Source organism: Caloenas nicobarica, chromosome 11 (genome assembly GCF_036013445.1).
Source record: "Caloenas nicobarica isolate bCalNic1 chromosome 11, bCalNic1.hap1, whole genome shotgun sequence".
In the NCBI taxonomy this organism is placed as follows: Eukaryota; Metazoa; Chordata; class Aves; order Columbiformes; family Columbidae; genus Caloenas; species Caloenas nicobarica.
Window position 1 is genome coordinate 21,606,352 of NC_088255.1, and position 18,507 is coordinate 21,624,858.

An 18,507-nucleotide genomic window follows, 5' to 3' on the forward strand; every position below is an offset into this window, starting at 1 on the left:
ATTCTTAGAAATACATGATAAAGGTGGGGGCCTGTGGTGTGAGGCAAGCAAGTCAGGGACGTGTTCAGGGGCCTGGATTCTCTTCCATTTGCTTTGGCTTAACTATACTGAAGCTTAAGACTGGATTGTTAATTGGGATATATTTTTGTTAACATTCCCTGTGACAATTTTCAGTAGTGAGATGGTCTGTGAGAAATTTATTGCGTGGAATTTTTTTAAGATGTTATTGGGAATGCTTTATGTTTGTGAGAGGTAAATCAAAATTGCAACAGGCTCACAAAGTTTATTAAGACTGCAAGAGAAATGAAGAGCTGTTCAGCTGGTGAAAGTTGGTTTAATAGATGTTATGCATTTGAATTATCAGTTTTTATGAAATATCTTAAGAAGACCGGTGGTTATTAACTGCCATACTGTTAAATTAGTGTAGTCTTTTTGGATGTACTTGAGATGCGTATTTGCTGTGGGTATGTATTTCAGATATAATTCACTAAAAAATAATGTAACTTTAGAAAAAGTATAGTTTTTATCTGCAGAAAAATCCATTTTGGGTGCAGCCATTTTATCTATTCTAGTGATGCTGAAGAGCACTTGAGGCTTTAGATCAAAAGGCATATGCAGGAACCTGTCTGTGGTTTTAAAGGCAGAACAGCATAATGATGCTGAATGCAGGAGACGGAGGGAAAGAGTATGAGAACAGTAAGGGACGACTGCAGTTTCTGTGAATGTAAGCTAATTGAATGCCATGGGGAGACCTAGTTTGTGGAAATGGTTTCATTCTGCTGTGCGTGGTTCTGGTGCTGTGTACAGCATCAGCAATCCAAGCTCTCTTTTACCGTGAGTGGCTCTCTTGGGTTCATAGGGTGGTTTGGGTTGGAAAGGACTGTGAAAATCATCCAGTGCCCCCCCCGCCATGAGCAGGGACATCTGCACCAGCTCAGGTTGCTCAGAGCCCCGTCCAGCCTGGCCTGGGATGTCTCCAGGGATGGTTCATCCACCACCTCTCTGGCCAACCTGGGCCAGGCTCTCATCACCCTCACTGCAAAGAATTTCTTCTTTATATTTAATCTAAATCTCCCCTCTTTCAGTTTAAAGCCATCACCCCTTGTCCTATCCCTACATACCCTTGTAAGAAGTCCCTCTCCAGCTTTCACAGAATCCAGACCGGTTGGGGTTGAAGGGACCTATGGAGATGCCCCAGCCCAAGCCCTGCTGACGCAGGGTCTCCAGAGCACATCACACAGGATCGCACAGGCGGGTTTGAATGTCTGCAGAGAAGGAGACTCCACAACCTCTCTGGGCAGCCTGGTCCAGGGCTCTGGCACCTCAAGGGAAAGAATAATTCTTGTATAATAGGTCTCCTTTGGGTACTGGAGGCTGTGAGGTCCCCTGGAGCCTTCTCTTCTCCAGGCGGAACACCGTAACTCTCTCAGCCTGACATTCTTAAAAAAACCCCCAAACAATAACCCCCCCAAACCTTAAAAAGAAAAATGTCATTTGAATGAATCTGCTTTTCAAGTGAGGAAATTCCATGGTGTTTCTTGTTCCAAGAAAAGAAGTTATACCTCTTACATATGCAGATGTAGCAGGTTTGGACCCAGAACGGTCGTCACAGCTGAGATTGAATGGCCAGCTGCAGCTGTACAGGTTGTCACTGCCCGGGCAGAGGAATTCCCCAGGCCTACAGTGCAGAAAACTTTTAAGGGTAGAGTTAGCGCATTAAAATAGCCTAACTTGAATTATTCTTGCTTTTACAACTAGGCCTATAATAAACTTGCTCAACACAAACAGAGAAGGCTGGAAACTGCCACTTCGTCATGTCAGCCCAAGGCAAAGGAACCCGGGGAGCGTTTGCACACTCAGTGATTATATTACTCGCGGCCACAAAGAACTGGATCTGACAGACCCCAGCAGAAAAGTGTTTGTGAGAAGAACAGAAAATTAATCTAAATAGTGTATAGACTCTTTTAAATTGCATCTTAGGTTTTATTTATATGGTCAGTGAATTTAGAATTCTTAGATATTGACTGTAAGTGTTAATTAAAAGCATAATATATATAGCAGTCTTCAAGTTCTGACTGAGAAAGGATCATATAATAAAGATTGCTGTTCATTTATGTATGAAAGAACTCCTATGGAGAAAGAAATAAAAGTATCTAACTTATTTATCTGAATTTGATTCAGACTTTATAGTAAACTGTGAAAAAGTTTGAGCATGTTTAACTCTCTGCTAGATTACTCTCCCCTGTCTTCTGAAAAGGGGAAGGAAGAAGGTTAAATAAAGACAGAATAAATACCAGTCCTCAAACAAAGCTCTGCTGATCCTTGTCCGTACAGCATCCCGTACATGCACACCCATTTCCTGTTGTTCATGTTAAACACGTCGAATATAACTTTCATTTCATTGTTCATTTCAGTGTTCATTTTATATTACGTTGACCGGAAAATCTCCAATCCATCACAATAAGCACTGTGGAAATAAAGCTCGGTCCCTGTGCTCAGAGAAAAGTAAAAGCTGCTGTGTCTGGCAGAGGTGGGGGCGACTCCTCCCAAGTGCCGATACCCGCGTGTCAGTGGCAGAGCCGCCAGTGCCACCCGTGACCTCCCTCCATTGTAGACTTGGCTGCTGCATTGGAACAGACTCAAGGCAGAAACTGGTTTTTCATTTGTTTGGTTTGCTTGGGACATCAAGAACAAACAAGTTCTATTACTGCCACCAATACACAACGGACCCGCCGGCCGAACAGAGTGGGAAGCAGAACCCACAAACGTCGTGCCAGACTCAGGGCAAACTCAATAAAGCTTTGTTTAGATTGGCATGTCAGTCTTGAGAAAAAGAAACCAGTAACGTCTTTGATATTCTGAACAGTAGAGGGCAGCGGAAATATATGCAGAAACGAGTTTTATTGCAAAACTAAGGAATTTTTGGTTCTCTTTAGAGCTTAAGCAAATTCTTTTTTTTTGCCAACATAAAGAACTGTGATATTAGAATGCAGGGTAACAACTTCTGTTCTCTTCAAGGGTTTTGTATTAGAATTCAGTGTTCTGCGGTTACAGTCCCAAAAAGCATGTATGTTGCATCTTTCAGCTGAAAAAAGGCACTATGCTCTGGGAAAAGTTGCTCTGAGATGCTGTTGTCTGCCCGTGGCTGCAGGCTCAGTGGTTTCTAGCTGGTTAGTGCAGACAGAGACGCTTATGAGGTTCATGTGCCCTGGACGGGCTTCTTTCTAGAACGGAGCCGTGTACCAGCCAGGCCAAAGGCTTTTGGGTTTTTTTTGGCATCTGTACCTTTATTTCATCTTAGGTGCTTGAATGTCAGCGCAACAGCAACGTGGTGAGATGGAAAATGGGTAATTCTGTGTGAGGCTTTGGCTGCTTGGGGCGGGGGAGTGGGACACCACTGCTGCCTCGTCTCGGTCCCCTCTGCCGGCTGCTTGCTTGGGTTATATCGGGTTATATCCCACCATCCACGGCAGGAAATGTTAAATTAGTCATTATTCAACTAACCTTAGCGTAGAAGGTTATTAGTCTTTTGCCTGGTAATTTTGTGCCCAATTTAAGCTGGATCCAAGGCATATTTCGTTAGCTGAGTGATAACAGCAGGTGAGAAAAATGTTGAAGCGTTTAGTAAAAATTTCCTTGTGTTGTACTAGGAAGACCAAAATGCCTAGCTTCTAATCTGAAATATTTTAGCTTTTCTGTATTTTCATATGAAAAGAATTTGAAATAACAATTAAATGGTTTTTAATTTTTCTTTATTTTGGACTTGTTTTGGGGAGGGGTGGAGAAAGTCTGTTTTAGTAGAATGAATTGATCCCCATTTGTTAAATAGATTTCTGTATGAAGAAAGGGCTTAAAAAGTAAGTTGTTTTGTGTTTTGTTGTGAAGCGGGTCTGTCTCTGACTTAGAAGGTTTAAGGATTTCATGTCCCTGTGCAAACACATTGTCTTGGACCGCTCTTTATTTTGATGCCAGTCTGTGTGCAGACACATTTCTGAGCAATTAGGATGGATGGATGATACAGCAAAAGTCAGCAATTCTTCTGAAAACCATTTCCTTCCCCATCACAGGATGGGTTTTTTTAATCAAGCTATTTTTGTGCATCTTTGCATTTCATCTCCCAGGTGGTAAAATATAAATCTCTGGTATTGATAACTAAAAGCCTGTGATGGAGAGAGGATGTTAATCCAGCCTTCCTATAACAATGTCTTACTGCTTTAATTCCTTTAATTAAATCAGTGCTTTAATACATAATTGGATATCTTACTTTCTCATCTCCTGTGAGATGATTATTGAGAACAGCTCTTTCCTGCTGTGGTAGGGCCAGGAAATGTTCTGTCTCTATAACCACAGATGTCATTGCAGCCTTCAGGGCAACACGAGCACAAACACCGACCAAGATTCCAACTTGTTTTCCACCCAGGCCTCATGCTCTGGGGGCTTCCTTTTGGGGTTGGTGGGTTTAATTATTTATTTTAATTTTATTTTATTCCAAAATGGTTTTCAGTCTAGAGGTGCATATTCAGATGCATGTAATGCATCTGTGTGGTCAGTCAGAAACCGCAGACACATCCCTGTTCAGAGCAGCTATTAACATTTGCTGCTGGTGAACTGTTTTCACGCAGACACATGCACCTTTTTTAAGGTCTGCAAGTATTGTGATTTTCTGGAATGCGAGAGATTCCGAGGTCAGCTGTGTTGTGCTATGGCAACTCAGACAGGACTTGTAATTCCTTTGGGTAAAAGATCCTTGCAAAGAGCAGAGATTAATTTAATGAGCACCTTATGCTCCCCACACAATATCTGCTGCAATCTTTTGCTTCTAATCCACTTATTAGGGGCAAAGAAATTTACTTGGTAGCTAAATTATTGGATTTTTTTTTTTTTTGCCATGGTGTCTCCTCTTCCCTCTCCCCCTCACCCAGTACAATGATAATAACCCTTGAAACTCTTAGAAAATTGCAGTGGTTGATGATATTCAACAATTTTTGTGTGAAATGTCTTGTGTAGCTGCTGAGGTAAAATTACAGAGAACGTAAGTAGTATAATACTTGCAAACTTCCAAGTAGCAATAATAGTACAGTATACATGTTCTTAGGTAGATTTTTTTTGTTACATTACTTTTCAGTAAGTAGCAGGGCTAAAATAAAGTGAGAAGTCATCCTTTGATTAGCACAGTAAAGTGTAAGGTATCTACTTTGTGGAGGCTGTCCCAGACATTCAGTATGGAATTGCTTTTCCTACCATTTACCCGTCTTTTCCTCCCTCTTGGTGTGTACGTCACAGTCGATATTGATTTGTGCCCCGTGAGTGTATTGAGATTTAGTTTTATAACTGCAGAGGTTGTCTCTAAATAAGAGATGACCATGTTAGTATTTATTCCTAACTGCATTTTGTGCTGTGCTTTGTCCCCATGGCCTTGCCTTGGACACTGTCCCTTGGCCGCTGCTTTGTCCCCAACACCTCCGTGTTTCAGGCCCATGTACCTGTTGTGAATGCCGTAGTCAAAGCCCCCAGAGTTGTTGTATAATGTTCCTTCTCCAGTGACAGGACGTCCCGTCTCCTTCCCGTTCTCGTTAATCCCGTAGCCTGACCGGCCTGCTGGTCCTTCACATGATGTAATTTCTAGTCTCAAACCCCTTCATTAGAGTTGGCCGGTGTTGGAAATGCCACATTCTTTGTTAGATCTGTAGCCACATGACCACCAGTAAGAATATTTTAATCAGTTATTTAACAAAGCAGCTACCTATTTGTTGTGTGTGGTCATTTGCCACACTGTTAACAAAGAAATTGCTTCTATTCCATTATAGAAAACTTTTTAAATAGTTCCAAAATTCATAGTATTTAGAGACTTTTTTTTTTTTCCCATTTTGACCTGTGTATAGAGTATAATATCTTATTGTATTACTGTATTGACTGTTTTGGAATTTACTTTTATTCTATTACCCATTCACCAGAATCACCATCAGTACACCATTAGATTCCGGTGTACCTGATCCATACCCACTTCAATTGACCCTTCCCCGGTAGAAATCTCAATTCCAAATCTAAACATCCTTTGTTTTGACCTAACCTGTGTCCACTGTTTGGGCGGGATAGTACCTCTTAGTTTTGTCATTTCTTGTTTGCAAAGTAAGGACTCAGTGGTGACTTAATAGAATCAATATATAGTTTTTTGAGGAAAGCTAAAGGGCATGTGCATTTGTATCTACTGAAGTCTAATTAGGTTTGAAAAATAGAAATATGTGTTAATGTAAGTACTGCGGTACACTTCACCTATTAGCCTCGCTATGTAAAACTGACTGTCTGGGAATGGCGCTTGGTTGCTGAATGTATGTTTTGAAAAACCTACCTATAGGCTTTCGACACAAAACACAAGTTGCTGCTTCTGACAGTTTCATTAGTTACAAAAGTTAGTGTCAAGTGCCAAAGTACATTTTACAGTCTGCAGTAATTACTTGTTTCTTAATTGAAGTGAACCTAACTCTCTGTGAGCAAAAAAAGAGAAATGCTGATTTACTAAAGTGCTAATAATTACCTTTTGAACTTGTGAAAATCAGCTTATATTCGCATGCATGGCGATTATAATGATGATGAGAGAGAATAATAAACTATGTATATACAGATATATATATGTGTGTGTGTGTATGACTATACCTGTTTCAGGATCAGACTAGTGATAGTTGGTACTCTTAATCAAACCTGAGCTTTTCTTTTCATTTTGTTTTCTAGAAGAAACGAAAACAGAGTACTCGAGATGAAGACACAATCAGTATCTGCAGCCTGGATACAAGTGTGAGTAATTTTCTTTTCCTCTGAAACAAACCCATTCATCTTTTCAGCTGTATTGTTTTCATCCATAGCATGAATAACTTGTTCTGCTTATTACTAAAAAATTATATTTGAAATATTACTGCTTTTCATTTTTCTGTAGTAAAACCTTTAATGATAAAAGAAGCAGTGAGAACGACAGTTGATTGTAAAGCAGCGAATTTCTTATTAGTAAATAATAATCAGGATGAAAGGGCATTATGAATGCAGGACTTAAAACCAGACCTTTTATCCCATTGCATAGCTGTATGAGAGATTTTATTTCAGTGATGTTGGTGGTTAATGCTTGTGTGAAGCTGTGTAACGCGATATTAATACAGTTGGGCCACCTACGTGTGCTACCGAAGTGATGTGCTCATTACCTCCAGCCATGCTGTTCTGTCACGTCAGATCTGAAGAAACTGTCAGAAAATATGTTCTATAGAAATTGTGCAGGTTTTGTGTGTACTTCTCCCTACAAATAGACTGTTTCTATCAGATGCTGTGAAGCCAGACAGAATATACTGTGTCTTGTGTCTTCGAAATGTACTTCACCCTGAACTCTCCTGCATTACAACACTGCAGTTTCCTGTTCAGCACATCTAGCTCTGCTCTCCTCAGCGATAATAATTGATGTTAAGGCGAGTTGGCCTCTGGCTGTGAGAGAAGATTTAAGCTGTCAGGGTGAGTTCCTTCGAGAGAGGAAGTGCCTTTGGTTTGGAAAATCGGCCCGGCATGTGACCTCAGAACAACACCCTCTGTTCTGTTAGCTTCAGGTAGTGGTTCAAGTGTGCCCGTCAAACCTGGGAGCTGTTGACATTAAAACAAGTGGGCAGGAAGAATTATGCATTTTCTAATCACTCGTGTTCCTGCCAATTAGATTATAATCATCCTGGTAAAGGAGGACTATCACCTTTGTGAGCCTTCTGCAAGGGGCAAATAAACATCTGTTCTTCTTTGCACATCATATTTTGCTGACGGATAACGATAAATACAGTGCTGAGGATGCACGCAGATTGAATACCTGCTCCTGAAGTTCTCAGTGTCTCACATCAGTAGAAAATATTAGAGCCTTGTAGCTGCACTGTGGAATGTTGCAGTGTGGAAGGGACAGTTGGAATCCAGCAGTCCATGGCTGAATATTTATCTGTAGAAGCGTTTTGTTCTGTGTGTGATTAAAAAGGACAAGGAAAGGGAGACGTGCTACGAGATGCTATTTATACTGGGGAGAGCGATGTCTCTTGTTGGCTTGGGTTTGCTCTTAGAGACCCATTAATTGACATTCCAAACAATTAGACCACGTGAAACCATCCCTTTGAAGAAATCCTTCAACTGGCATACTTCTGGAGTTTGGGCGAGTAAACTATGTGTATATCACTAGGTGCCTGCTCTGCTCTCACACGCTTCCTGCGGCAGCGGGTTTTTACCATTGCCTCCGACATCCATCCTTAGCCTGGGTCACAGCCGCTCGCAGATGACTTTAATTAGCCCAATACAGTATGTTTTTGTCTTCCAAATAATGACAGTTTTGAAATGACATAGTGAGGCCCCTACGCTTAGTTGGAGCCTTTGGGTTTTAGCCTAATGTAAATAAATGTTGAGGTTCCTTTGCCTAGCAACTCTCTTATGTCTTTGAGAAGACAGGCCAAATTGCTTATATGTGTGTCCTCAACAAAAGCCTTTATTTTCCAAGGCAGTGCCTAAGAACATCAAAATTTGAATGCACGTGTTCCCTATTATGAATTCAAATCCTAACTGGGATAATTATATGTTATTAAATTTTTACAGATAATAAATCTCTCAGGCTCTGCAATAAAATGGGTTATTTTTTATTAAACGGCATATGTGCTTAACAAATAAGCACATTAGACTTCCCTGTGCAGCGGACGTCCTGGTTTCTGTAATTAGGTGAACTACTCCTGCCCAGCTCTGCCGGCTCCCTCGGCTGCTGCGGGGAGGAGGCGCTGCTGTCACCTGGCTGCTGCTGTCACCTGGCTGTCCCTGCGCTGGCTGTCACCATGCTGGCTGTCATCTGGCTGTCCCTGTGCTGACCGTCACCTGGCGGTCACTGCACCGGCTGTCACACTGGCTGTCCATGCGCCGTTGGTCACCCTCCGCGGTCACCGCTGCGCGGGCAGTGCTTCACAGATGTGCTGCTGCTTCCTACTCACCGGTGGCAAGCTCTGCCTGTCTTTTACCCTGCCTGAAGTTCCCAATGTGTGCAAATGCATCAGTCCACCACCTTTTCCAGGGGAGAGTGGGGATGGGAAAGAGAGAGTTAACTACCTAAAGACTGGAGTTGCTTCATACCTTGGAAAGCAACATACATATGGGTCTCCTGCCAATTTCATAATCTGTCTACAATCGTTTTATAAAAATAGATTTTATTTTTTTATTACGCCTCACCATTGCCAGACACACCTATCTTTTCCAGGGGAATCAGTCATAAAGACAGAATTTCCTTTCTCAGGAAATGCTGGTTGGAGTGTTGCTGACTCAGGACAAGGACTGGTAACTTGAGCATGTTAAATGATCTTTGTATTTGTTTAGTGGTCTGGACTGGTATTGATGCTTCAGGAGTTGATAAACTGGCTTATTAAACTGGCTGGTTGGTCTTGGCTCATTTTATTGCCAAGAAGTGGATTTGTAAATCCCCTCAATGTCAAATAGTTTGTGATAACTTGTGACAGATGTGGCCAGCAGACTGTGAAGACTGGGTGCGTGACTATATGAGGCCACTGCACTCTGAAGTCTGTATTTAAATGAGAATATACGTATTACCCAACACGCTTTTGTTCATATTGGCCTTCACCAGAAGGTTTACCTTGTATTCAGTCTATGCAGTTAACTCAGCCTGTGGCATGTTTCATTCTTGTGCTCTTAAAATGGTGATATGTTCTAGAGGGATTTGCATATGCGTGTGAATTTACAGACATGAGGTAATTAACATGGTTTACACAAACTTCAGATTTCATAGATGTCCTTTTATAGCTTGGAGACTTGGGACAGAGAAACAGAGACAGCAAAGTACTTTTTTGCATTTGAAACACCTTCTTAGAGCTCTACAGTTCTCTGTTCCTCCTTGTGCAGACACTACATCTCTCCTTAAATTCTGAGCTGTTTCCAGATTTTTCTGCCTGTGCTTTCCCTCCTTGTTGCTGCTGCCACTTCTGTTCTTTTCTGATAACTGGACTGTGAAACGTGGGTGTTCAGTCTGTGCCCCATGGGGTGCTGGAGACGAGCAAGGGTTTGTGCTCCTCAGCCTGGCTCGGGGCTTTGCAGTTGGATTTGCAGCCACTTCTCTCACTGCGCTCCCCGCGTTTCTTGGAAACAGGGTACCCACTATATTCTGTATGCCGAGTGCTCTTTGGGAATTTGGACTGTTTATATCCTACCAAGCAAAGTGGTGATGGACACAGTTACTGGGAGATTTTTCTGTACGGCACTCAACAAGGTAGTTAAAAGAATGTCTTTGGAGTGGCTACTGCAAAAGGGGTAACTGCAAAGGACTTGGAATCTTGTAACTGTGATAAATGAGACCATGTGCCTCATGAGTCCCCATAAAATCATAAGTAACTTGGGAGGTATTCAGGGTAAAAATCTGGTAAAACCTAATAGAAAACTTGCACTTTTCAGAAAAAAATTATACTTATTTAAGCAAAATCCTATTCGGAAGAAGAAACAGGGCCATGGCGTGCAGTTCTCTGCCATCAGCTGTATGCAAAATTACCCCTGGAAGTTGCTTTTGTTTTCTTGTTATATTGAGAAGGAACATACAACAAATATATGATGAACTAGACAAGTAAAACACTTTCATAAAGAAGATAAAATTCCATATGCAAAACCTCAGAAGCCTTATTTATTTTAGTTATTACTGAAAATAAAAATTCTTCCAAATGGTCATTTATTAGTGTATTTTGAACTGGAGTAGTCTTACTGCTCATCTGTCTACTTGCAAGTTAATAAAATACACCCCAATATAAAATACAAACAAAAAGTTACCCAGACTTAAGCTACATTTGCATACACTGGATCAGAGTTCATTAATTTTGATTGCTTTTAGTGCTTAGTGAACATTTGCTATGTATTCAAGAGTCAGTGTAACTAAAACATTCTTTGACCTAATTAAACTTAATTATAAACTCAATAATATTTGATTGCTAAGGTATAGCGAGCTAGCTTTGAAAAGCTTAGAGAGGATTACTTCTACATCAGCTTATCAGTGTTGAGATAATTAAAATATATATTGTATCTGGGTCTTTTTATTTCTATAAACTCTGGTCTCTTGCATGTTCACAGTGGAAAAGGCCTCCAGCTTGCTCAGTAAGATGTAGACAATGCTTGAATTATTCATGACTTCTTAATATTGCTCTGTCGTGTAGACGGTCAGTGCTCCATCTGGATTCAGGCTTCATTATAAAGTGACTCTTCTTAATCCATTATTAATCCATCATATGATTGTTATGGACTAGACACTGTCTGCTGTTGGGTATTATTTTGAGTAATGTCATTTATTTTAAGGCCGTGTTTTGTTATTCTCTTGCAATTTCTCATTAAACAAGCCCTACAAGTGCTCTATTGGAAAAATGTATAAACTGCTGCATTCTTTTCTCTTTCTGCGTTGTGGGACAATCTCAGACTTTCTCTGCAGTGTTGCAATACATTTAGTTACTCCTCGTTTACGTGAACAGCTTCTCAGAATTTGTCTAATTGTTCCAGCAAGTCTCTCAGATTATTCTGTGAAGATGGCAAACGTGATGAAGTTGGACATCTTCAGAACAAATCTGTCTATACAAATATGCCGAAATAGTAATTTGATAAATTGAATGTTACTTTCTTGATGCCGTGTTGCCGTTTTTCTTTATGATATTCCTCCATAAGAGAAAACGACAACTGAAGTTTAAATTCAGTTTAAATGACTTTGGGGTTACAGAATCAGACCTGATGTATGCTTATTTCCAACAGGGCAAAATCAGCAGTGTTTGTGAACAGAAATTAGCCAGATGTTAATGACAGCTATGAGTTGGATATCCATTAAGAAATGCGTGTGGTGAGTGGCTTGATGAAGATTTGCAGAGATGTAGTTACATGTTCATAATGAAAATAGATCAAGAAACAAAAGTTATTGGAGTTTGGCTGGTTTATTTGGAGGTCAAAATAAAAACTGACATTAGCTCTATAGTGATAAATATTATATAATCCAATACATTTTCTAAAATTAAATTTTATACTTCATCACTGGTAACTGTATTTTATGTTGAATCTATAATATGGACAATGCAGACAGAATTTGTAAGAAAAATGAAGACTCTGTGTGAACAATGCGCTGTGTGAGCCCTCGAGTCAGTGTTGAGGTTTTCCAAGTTATATTAAACTCTTGATTAAAATAGTCTGTAATGATTCCATTGAATAGGGAAAGGATGGCCCGTTCGTCTTCCAGTAATAACTGCTGCGAGAGTTTGACGTAGTCCAGGGCTTACTGAGGACTCGAGGGGAACCCAGGTCAGGCTTTCATTGAATTAGCAGGGCTGGATATTTTAAGTCTCCATAAATTTCTGTAATGCCAGCTACATTTGGCTTTGCCTCCAGAAGCGACCGACCATAACAGGAAATTAACTTTGTACATAAATATTATACCCTGGTGTGTCTCTATAGCATCGCAGGGTTAGGACAGGCCTTGGGAGGGCATTTGTCCCATCTGTCAGTCTCAGTGCTTGAATTAAATAATAAAGAAATTTCTCATCACAGTATTTCGACATGTTTATTTAGAAGCCTCTGCTACTTCTGCAGGAGCTTCTCTGCATCTGTCATCACTCAGATTTTCCCACTCACAAACCACTTTCAGACATTGCATTACACCGTACGTGGTAGTCGAGACTTAAATATATAACCTTGGTAAAGAGTTTTGATGCTCTTTGCATTGCTATGAGTCTTCTGTAAACATCAGTGAAGAGATTTGAAAGTAAATTAAATCAATTGTAGTGCAATAATTAACAGAACAAGTGCAAGCCCTTAGCTGGAGGGGGAGAAGCTGGCAGTACCTTTCTTCTTCCTGTGACGTTGATGGAATTTCTTCCAGAAACCTTTGATTTCAGTCAGAGAACAGGATCCCTGATGGTGTGAAAATATTAACAAAGGCAAGTTGCAAGTTTTTATAGGCATGTGCTCTTATTTATTACTCTCTGGATATCTTTGTATGAGATCTGTCAGCATCTAAATCAGCTGTTTTTGTCTAACGTGTGTCTGTTGTTGGGTCTCTAAGGTGGTCGGTGAGTGGACATGATGGGATGTCAACAGGCTGGGACGTGGGAAGGGGCAAACTGTGCTCCTTGGGGAGCCTGCACCTCATGTTTGCTGTACCCGTTAACTCTTTACTAATTACCCGGTAAGTGCTGAAGGTATTTATGGGTAGTGCAGAGTAGCTGGGTGAAGTTTTTCTTATCTTTATTATGAAAGCTTCATAGTTGCTTCTTAATTAAGCCAAATGAGTCAATTCTGGGGCACAAAGATGAGAGTTGTCTGAGCATTGTACTAGAATATATGTTGTATATAGGTTGTGTTACCTATTGCCTGCCTTGCGTTATTTCTGGGAGACTGAGTTCATATTCTGGTGTTTCTTGCTTACCCCTGAAGTAGTTAATTTTGCTCCATTTCTGACTTTCTTGGTTTGTACCATCACTTCTTAGAACAGCACAGGACTTCCTGTGCACTGCGGGAGATTCACTCCCAACTCACGCACCTTGGGCATTGTGATGTTTGAAGATATTTTTGTTGCGGGATTAGAAACTCTGGCCAGGATAAGCAGCTTTTTCTGCTTTTTTCTGCTCACATGAAGTTTTTAACAGTTTATAGATAATGAATTTGCTGCCTGTGTCTCTGTGGAGGCTGTTTGTGCCTGTCTGGAGTTACAAAACTATTTGTGGTCATGACACACATTTCTCATGTGAACTTCACACATCACCCATTCTGTGGCTTGTTTTCACTGGTTATAAAATGCCGATGAGCTTATTTTTCCTCGGTGATACTAAGTCATTTGTCAAATTTAAGGGACTATACAAAATGTTATTAAAATGGAAACTCCTATTCTGTTTTTCTTTTATTATGTGACAGACTGAGCTTGCTTTGCTTGCAGAATGTCAGAACCTGCTGTAGTTGAGATAGTCGTTCAATGTAGGATGCGTAGCTGCGAAAGAAGCAAATTAAAAGCAGGCCCAGGAAGTAATTCTGTACGGATTTGTTAAAATCAGTTTACTGCATGAAGTCAGTGCCATGGTGTTCCGCATTATATAGTAAGAAGAAGGAAAAATAAATCTAAGAGCCATTAGAGCGTGGCTGAGGTAACAGTGAACACTGATCTCTGTCTATCAGGACATTTTCTAGCCAGTACCTGTGTCAAATTCTCACTTGCTTTTTCTGCACACAGCGTTTAAAATGTCATGGTCAACGGGCACTTTATTTTACATTTACTGAAGTTCCAAAATAAACTAACTCAGCGGCAGCTGAGCATAATGTGACCTCTTTGTTGCCATTGGTCACCCATCGTTCCTCTACCTTGCATTTGAATTTAGGATTTTTTTTTTTTTTTTTTTTTAATGGGGCTCAGGGGGGAAGGGCAGGAAAGGCCAATAAAATCGGGCACCACCTGCACCTTTAGTCCTCAGGAAGTTAAGATGCTGTGGTGCCTCAGGAAAAAGAATTTGCCTATGGCTTCCAGGGAGGGAGACTTCTTCTTTTTCCATGTCTGTGAATAGGAGGAATAAATGTTCCCTTCCATTAAACGAGATGCCTTGTTTCCAAAATAATTTCTTTAGTAGCAATAATGTATCTATACTGTGATTCTTACTGTTGTCATATGTCTTATAGTGGTCTTTGTTTACATTAGCAGAAAACATAAACAGTGTCAACAGAGTAATAATTTTTCATCCATGAGTTAAGCAATGATGAATCTCTTGCTAGATAAATTTGCTCACATTTGCCACTTGCAGTGCTCTTCAAAAATATCTTCCTCTTGTGGTGTTTGCTGTTCTAAGTAGGCTAAAAAACCTCTACAAGTGAGAGATACGGATGAGGACAACTTGAAAAGCAGCTCTTAGCATTAAACAGACCACAAAGTTTTCAATACACAAGTGCTGGACGGATTTACTGGTAGACCTCTCATCCTCTAGTTTCTCCTTAGTGACCTGAGTTAAGAAGAAAAAAATTGATGCATTCAGCAGCTTTTGGTTTTTTTTCTTTTAATCGGTTGTGTGCGGTCATTCCAAAATGCAAACCGTGCAAGTGAGGAAGGAAGGGCTGACGGAGCTTTGTGACTCCGTTCCTGTGTACGTAGGGGCTGCCACCAGGTAATGCAGCTGGGCCATGTTTTACTATGGATCGCATAACTTCCCCTTCTTAAAAATAATGCCAAAGAAGTGAGTTAAAATTTCCCATTGGGTAAAGAAATAGGAAATGGAAGTGGGAAGAAATCATTAATGACAACATTCATCTTTTTTCTATGAAAGGATTGTCAGAAAAGCAAAAATGTTATATCTCTGCCATGTGGGAGCTTCTGTATGGAAAGAGTAGGTCTTGTCCTTGGGGATTCCAGGAGCTGATGGAGGAACCATTCATTGTTCTCAGTTATTGTCGGTTCCTGGTATGGAAAAGGTTGCTTTTATTTAACTATGCAATCTGTGTAGAAGCAAACATCAGGGCTCCCGGGCAGAGCAGCAGAGGGACCTGGATCAGAGGAGGAGAATAAGAGCTGTTGGGAGCCGTTCCTGATGGACATCTCATCAAACTGCTGCTGAGGGAAATCTTCACTGGGATTCTTAGGAAGAAAAAACTCTTAAATATCTGAAACAGAAGCTACAAATTTAGGACAAATTCTAAAATTTATTCCAGGTATGACTCCCATCCTGCACCGCATCATTTTTCACCTGGTTTGAAGTTCTCCTTACTGAAGTAGGAGGCATGCTTTACTGCTTGACAGGAAGAGTAGGAGAAATCTGCAGGGTATTTGGAAGAGGAAAATCATTTTGGTAGAGTTGTTTGCTTAGAACTTTAGGAGGAAGGCTTCGTTCAAGAGAGACAGTCCAAAACATACAGCAGAAATTCTCTAACATTTGACATAAAAGAAAAAAAAGAAGGCTTGCATTGAGACTATTTCAGGATACTAGAAATATTCTTATAAGATCTGCTGTTACTTAACAACAAAAAGAAATGGAAGGAAAAGCTCCAAAAATAACTGGGTATTTTTTGGTCTGTACCCCTCCCAAGATTGTTCTTTCCAATACAGCAGCTAAATATCTGGCCTTATCTCTGGGAAGGCGGCTTGTGCTGAACACCACGAGCTGATGGAGAAAGGACAGAAATGATGTTCCTGTCGTGGGTTGGTGAGCCCGGCTTTCCAGCGGAATTAGCAGCTGAAATGTTGATTGTGAGAAGTTCCAGCTGAGACGAGTTGTAACAGCCTCACGAATCATACGGCTTCAGACAGATTGTTTGAAATAAGATTAAAAAGACTAAAAACGTCAAAGGCTGTTGTTTATTAGGCATAACTCTTGTTACTGTACCTGTGTGTTCAGGTGGTGACTCAGCAGCTGAGAGACCCCCATGGTAAAATGACTGGGAGAGGCGCTGGCCTCTGCTCCTTCATTGGCGTTCGCCTTTACTACATCCCTTCCCACATTTTCTAGCAGTAGAAGAGTATTAAAGAAAGCAGCAACGTTTTCCGATACTGCTTGCCATGTTTGCTTTTCTGCTGTGTTCAAGTGTCTACTGGTTCCACTTCATTAATTGATTGCAGGCTGCCAATTAGAGGAGGCAGCTGAAACGCGCGCGGGTTCTGGCTGGTGCCACGGCCCCCCCGCAGGTGTGAGGTGCTGGGCCTGACGGGACTGCGGGGCAGGAACAAGTAACACTGAGAGATTTAATTAAGACAAGGTGGCTTTAAAGTTTCTTCCCCCACCCCCCTCATCCTCCAGTTATTTCCTGATACATTTTTGGGGCCAACTTTAGCAAGTTTAGGAAGGAACAAGTTTAAAAAACAGATGCACGCTTCCTGAAAAGGACCGTTAAAAACTTCCACCCAGCTTCACAAACAAGACGTGATCCTCGTCCTGTAAGAACTGAATACAGTAGGAAAGAAACTGTGGGCTTTGATATTGGAATGTATTCACATATGGAAAAAAACGAACAAAATGATCATATCAGAATCTTAAAAACTGTAAGCAAATACATTATCTCCTAGGAGTATTTCTTTAGTATTGTTGCCTTTTTTCACTGGTGAATATTAGGGGGGATATTGAGTTTCATTCACTTTTTTTTTGTGTGATGTGAACTGTTCAATGACGTGCTAGTGTTGGTCACCTCACAAGCACGGCTGCTGTTAATTACTAGAGGAAAAAGGTCTAAAACAGTGGACCTGAGATTGTGGGTGGCAGACAGAACTGCCTCTGAGATCACCTTAATGTTCCGTGTGGGCATACAAAATTTAGAAAAAAATGCCCAATTATGAGTCTGAAGCTGTCGGTAGACACACTGCTTGCTTATTATTTTTGTCCACGATCCCTGAAGCTCAGGGATTACCAGGGTATAATCTGTGTAGCTTTTCTTTCCAAACACTGTCCGACTCCTGAGCCCATTTGCTGACAAAATGTGCGTACAGAGGAATCTGTACGTGGATGTATCATGGTCAGAAGGCAAAACTGGATTGGTACTGTGTATTTCTGTAGGGTTAGACAGAGGATGAGAAACATGGTACAGTATTTCTGATGTCATTTTTCAGCTTGCTGTTTGGTGACATTTTCCTGCTGAGTTGGACAAGTCTTAATGAGAGCTGCTCATCTCTAAACACCAGAGATGGCATCAGGACAGATTCATCAGGGTTAAAGATTTTTCCTCTTTCTGTTTTCTCTTTTGCAAGAAATACGTCTCTTTGTATTAATTTCTTATGTGGGTTTCTCTCTCTTACCATTATTTTTGAAAACTGGCAATATCCCACTTGAAACTGCTTTCTCATAGTCTGGATACAAACGTAAAAATTGGCTAACGTGATTTTTTGATTGGACCTTACAAAGGATGCATGGATTTTGCAATTCTGACAAATGTTAGATCAGAAGCTGATTAATTTAGACAATTTTGCAGCTCAAATGTTGCCGATGATGAGAAAGAATGTGAGGGCAGGCAACGATTAAAAAAACCCAAACTCAAACCCCAGCACCAAACCAAACTTTCTTCCACCGCCCAAGCTGCCGTATCTTGGGGAAATAACATCTGAATCATAATTATATTGTAGCATAGATGTCTAACTGTGTAACTCAGAGGAGAAAAGGGTGCTAGTAGGGTAGGTAGCAGTTGTGAAACAAGCATAGAGCTGCAGGGCACGGACTGTGCTTTACAAACCATCTATTGCCTGGTTATTGTGGCTGTCTGTATGTGCGAGGAGCAGCAGGCAGGTGAGGGAGTTTCACAGCGACCGGGGAGGCTGCTCGGCTGCAAAAAGGGCTTTGGAGCTTCTTAGTTCAGCTGTTTGGCTTCTTCATGCGCTGTGGTTAATATATCCTGCAACGACACATTTTAGCGCACATCTGCTGTTAGATAGCGCGGCCGAAAATAAATGTGACTTCCTGAACTCACAAAATAGATAGATTCTTATTGTGGTAAAGCCGTGATCACTTTGAGAGGGTAGATATCCTTTATTTTAACACAGAGGAAGCA

At 40.9% G+C, this 18,507-nt stretch overlaps 1 protein-coding gene across 1 annotated transcript in view; it reads left to right on the forward strand.

The window, feature by feature from the left end:
- ARHGEF3 (Rho guanine nucleotide exchange factor 3) overlaps positions 1-18,507 on the forward strand; it is a 92,956-nt gene that overhangs the window by 39,592 nt on the left and 34,857 nt on the right. Inside the window, exon 4 of the mRNA XM_065642473.1 lies at positions 6,730-6,792. Coding sequence (XP_065498545.1) covers positions 6,730-6,792 — 63 coding nt within the window. The remainder of the gene's footprint in view (positions 1-6,729; positions 6,793-18,507) is intronic.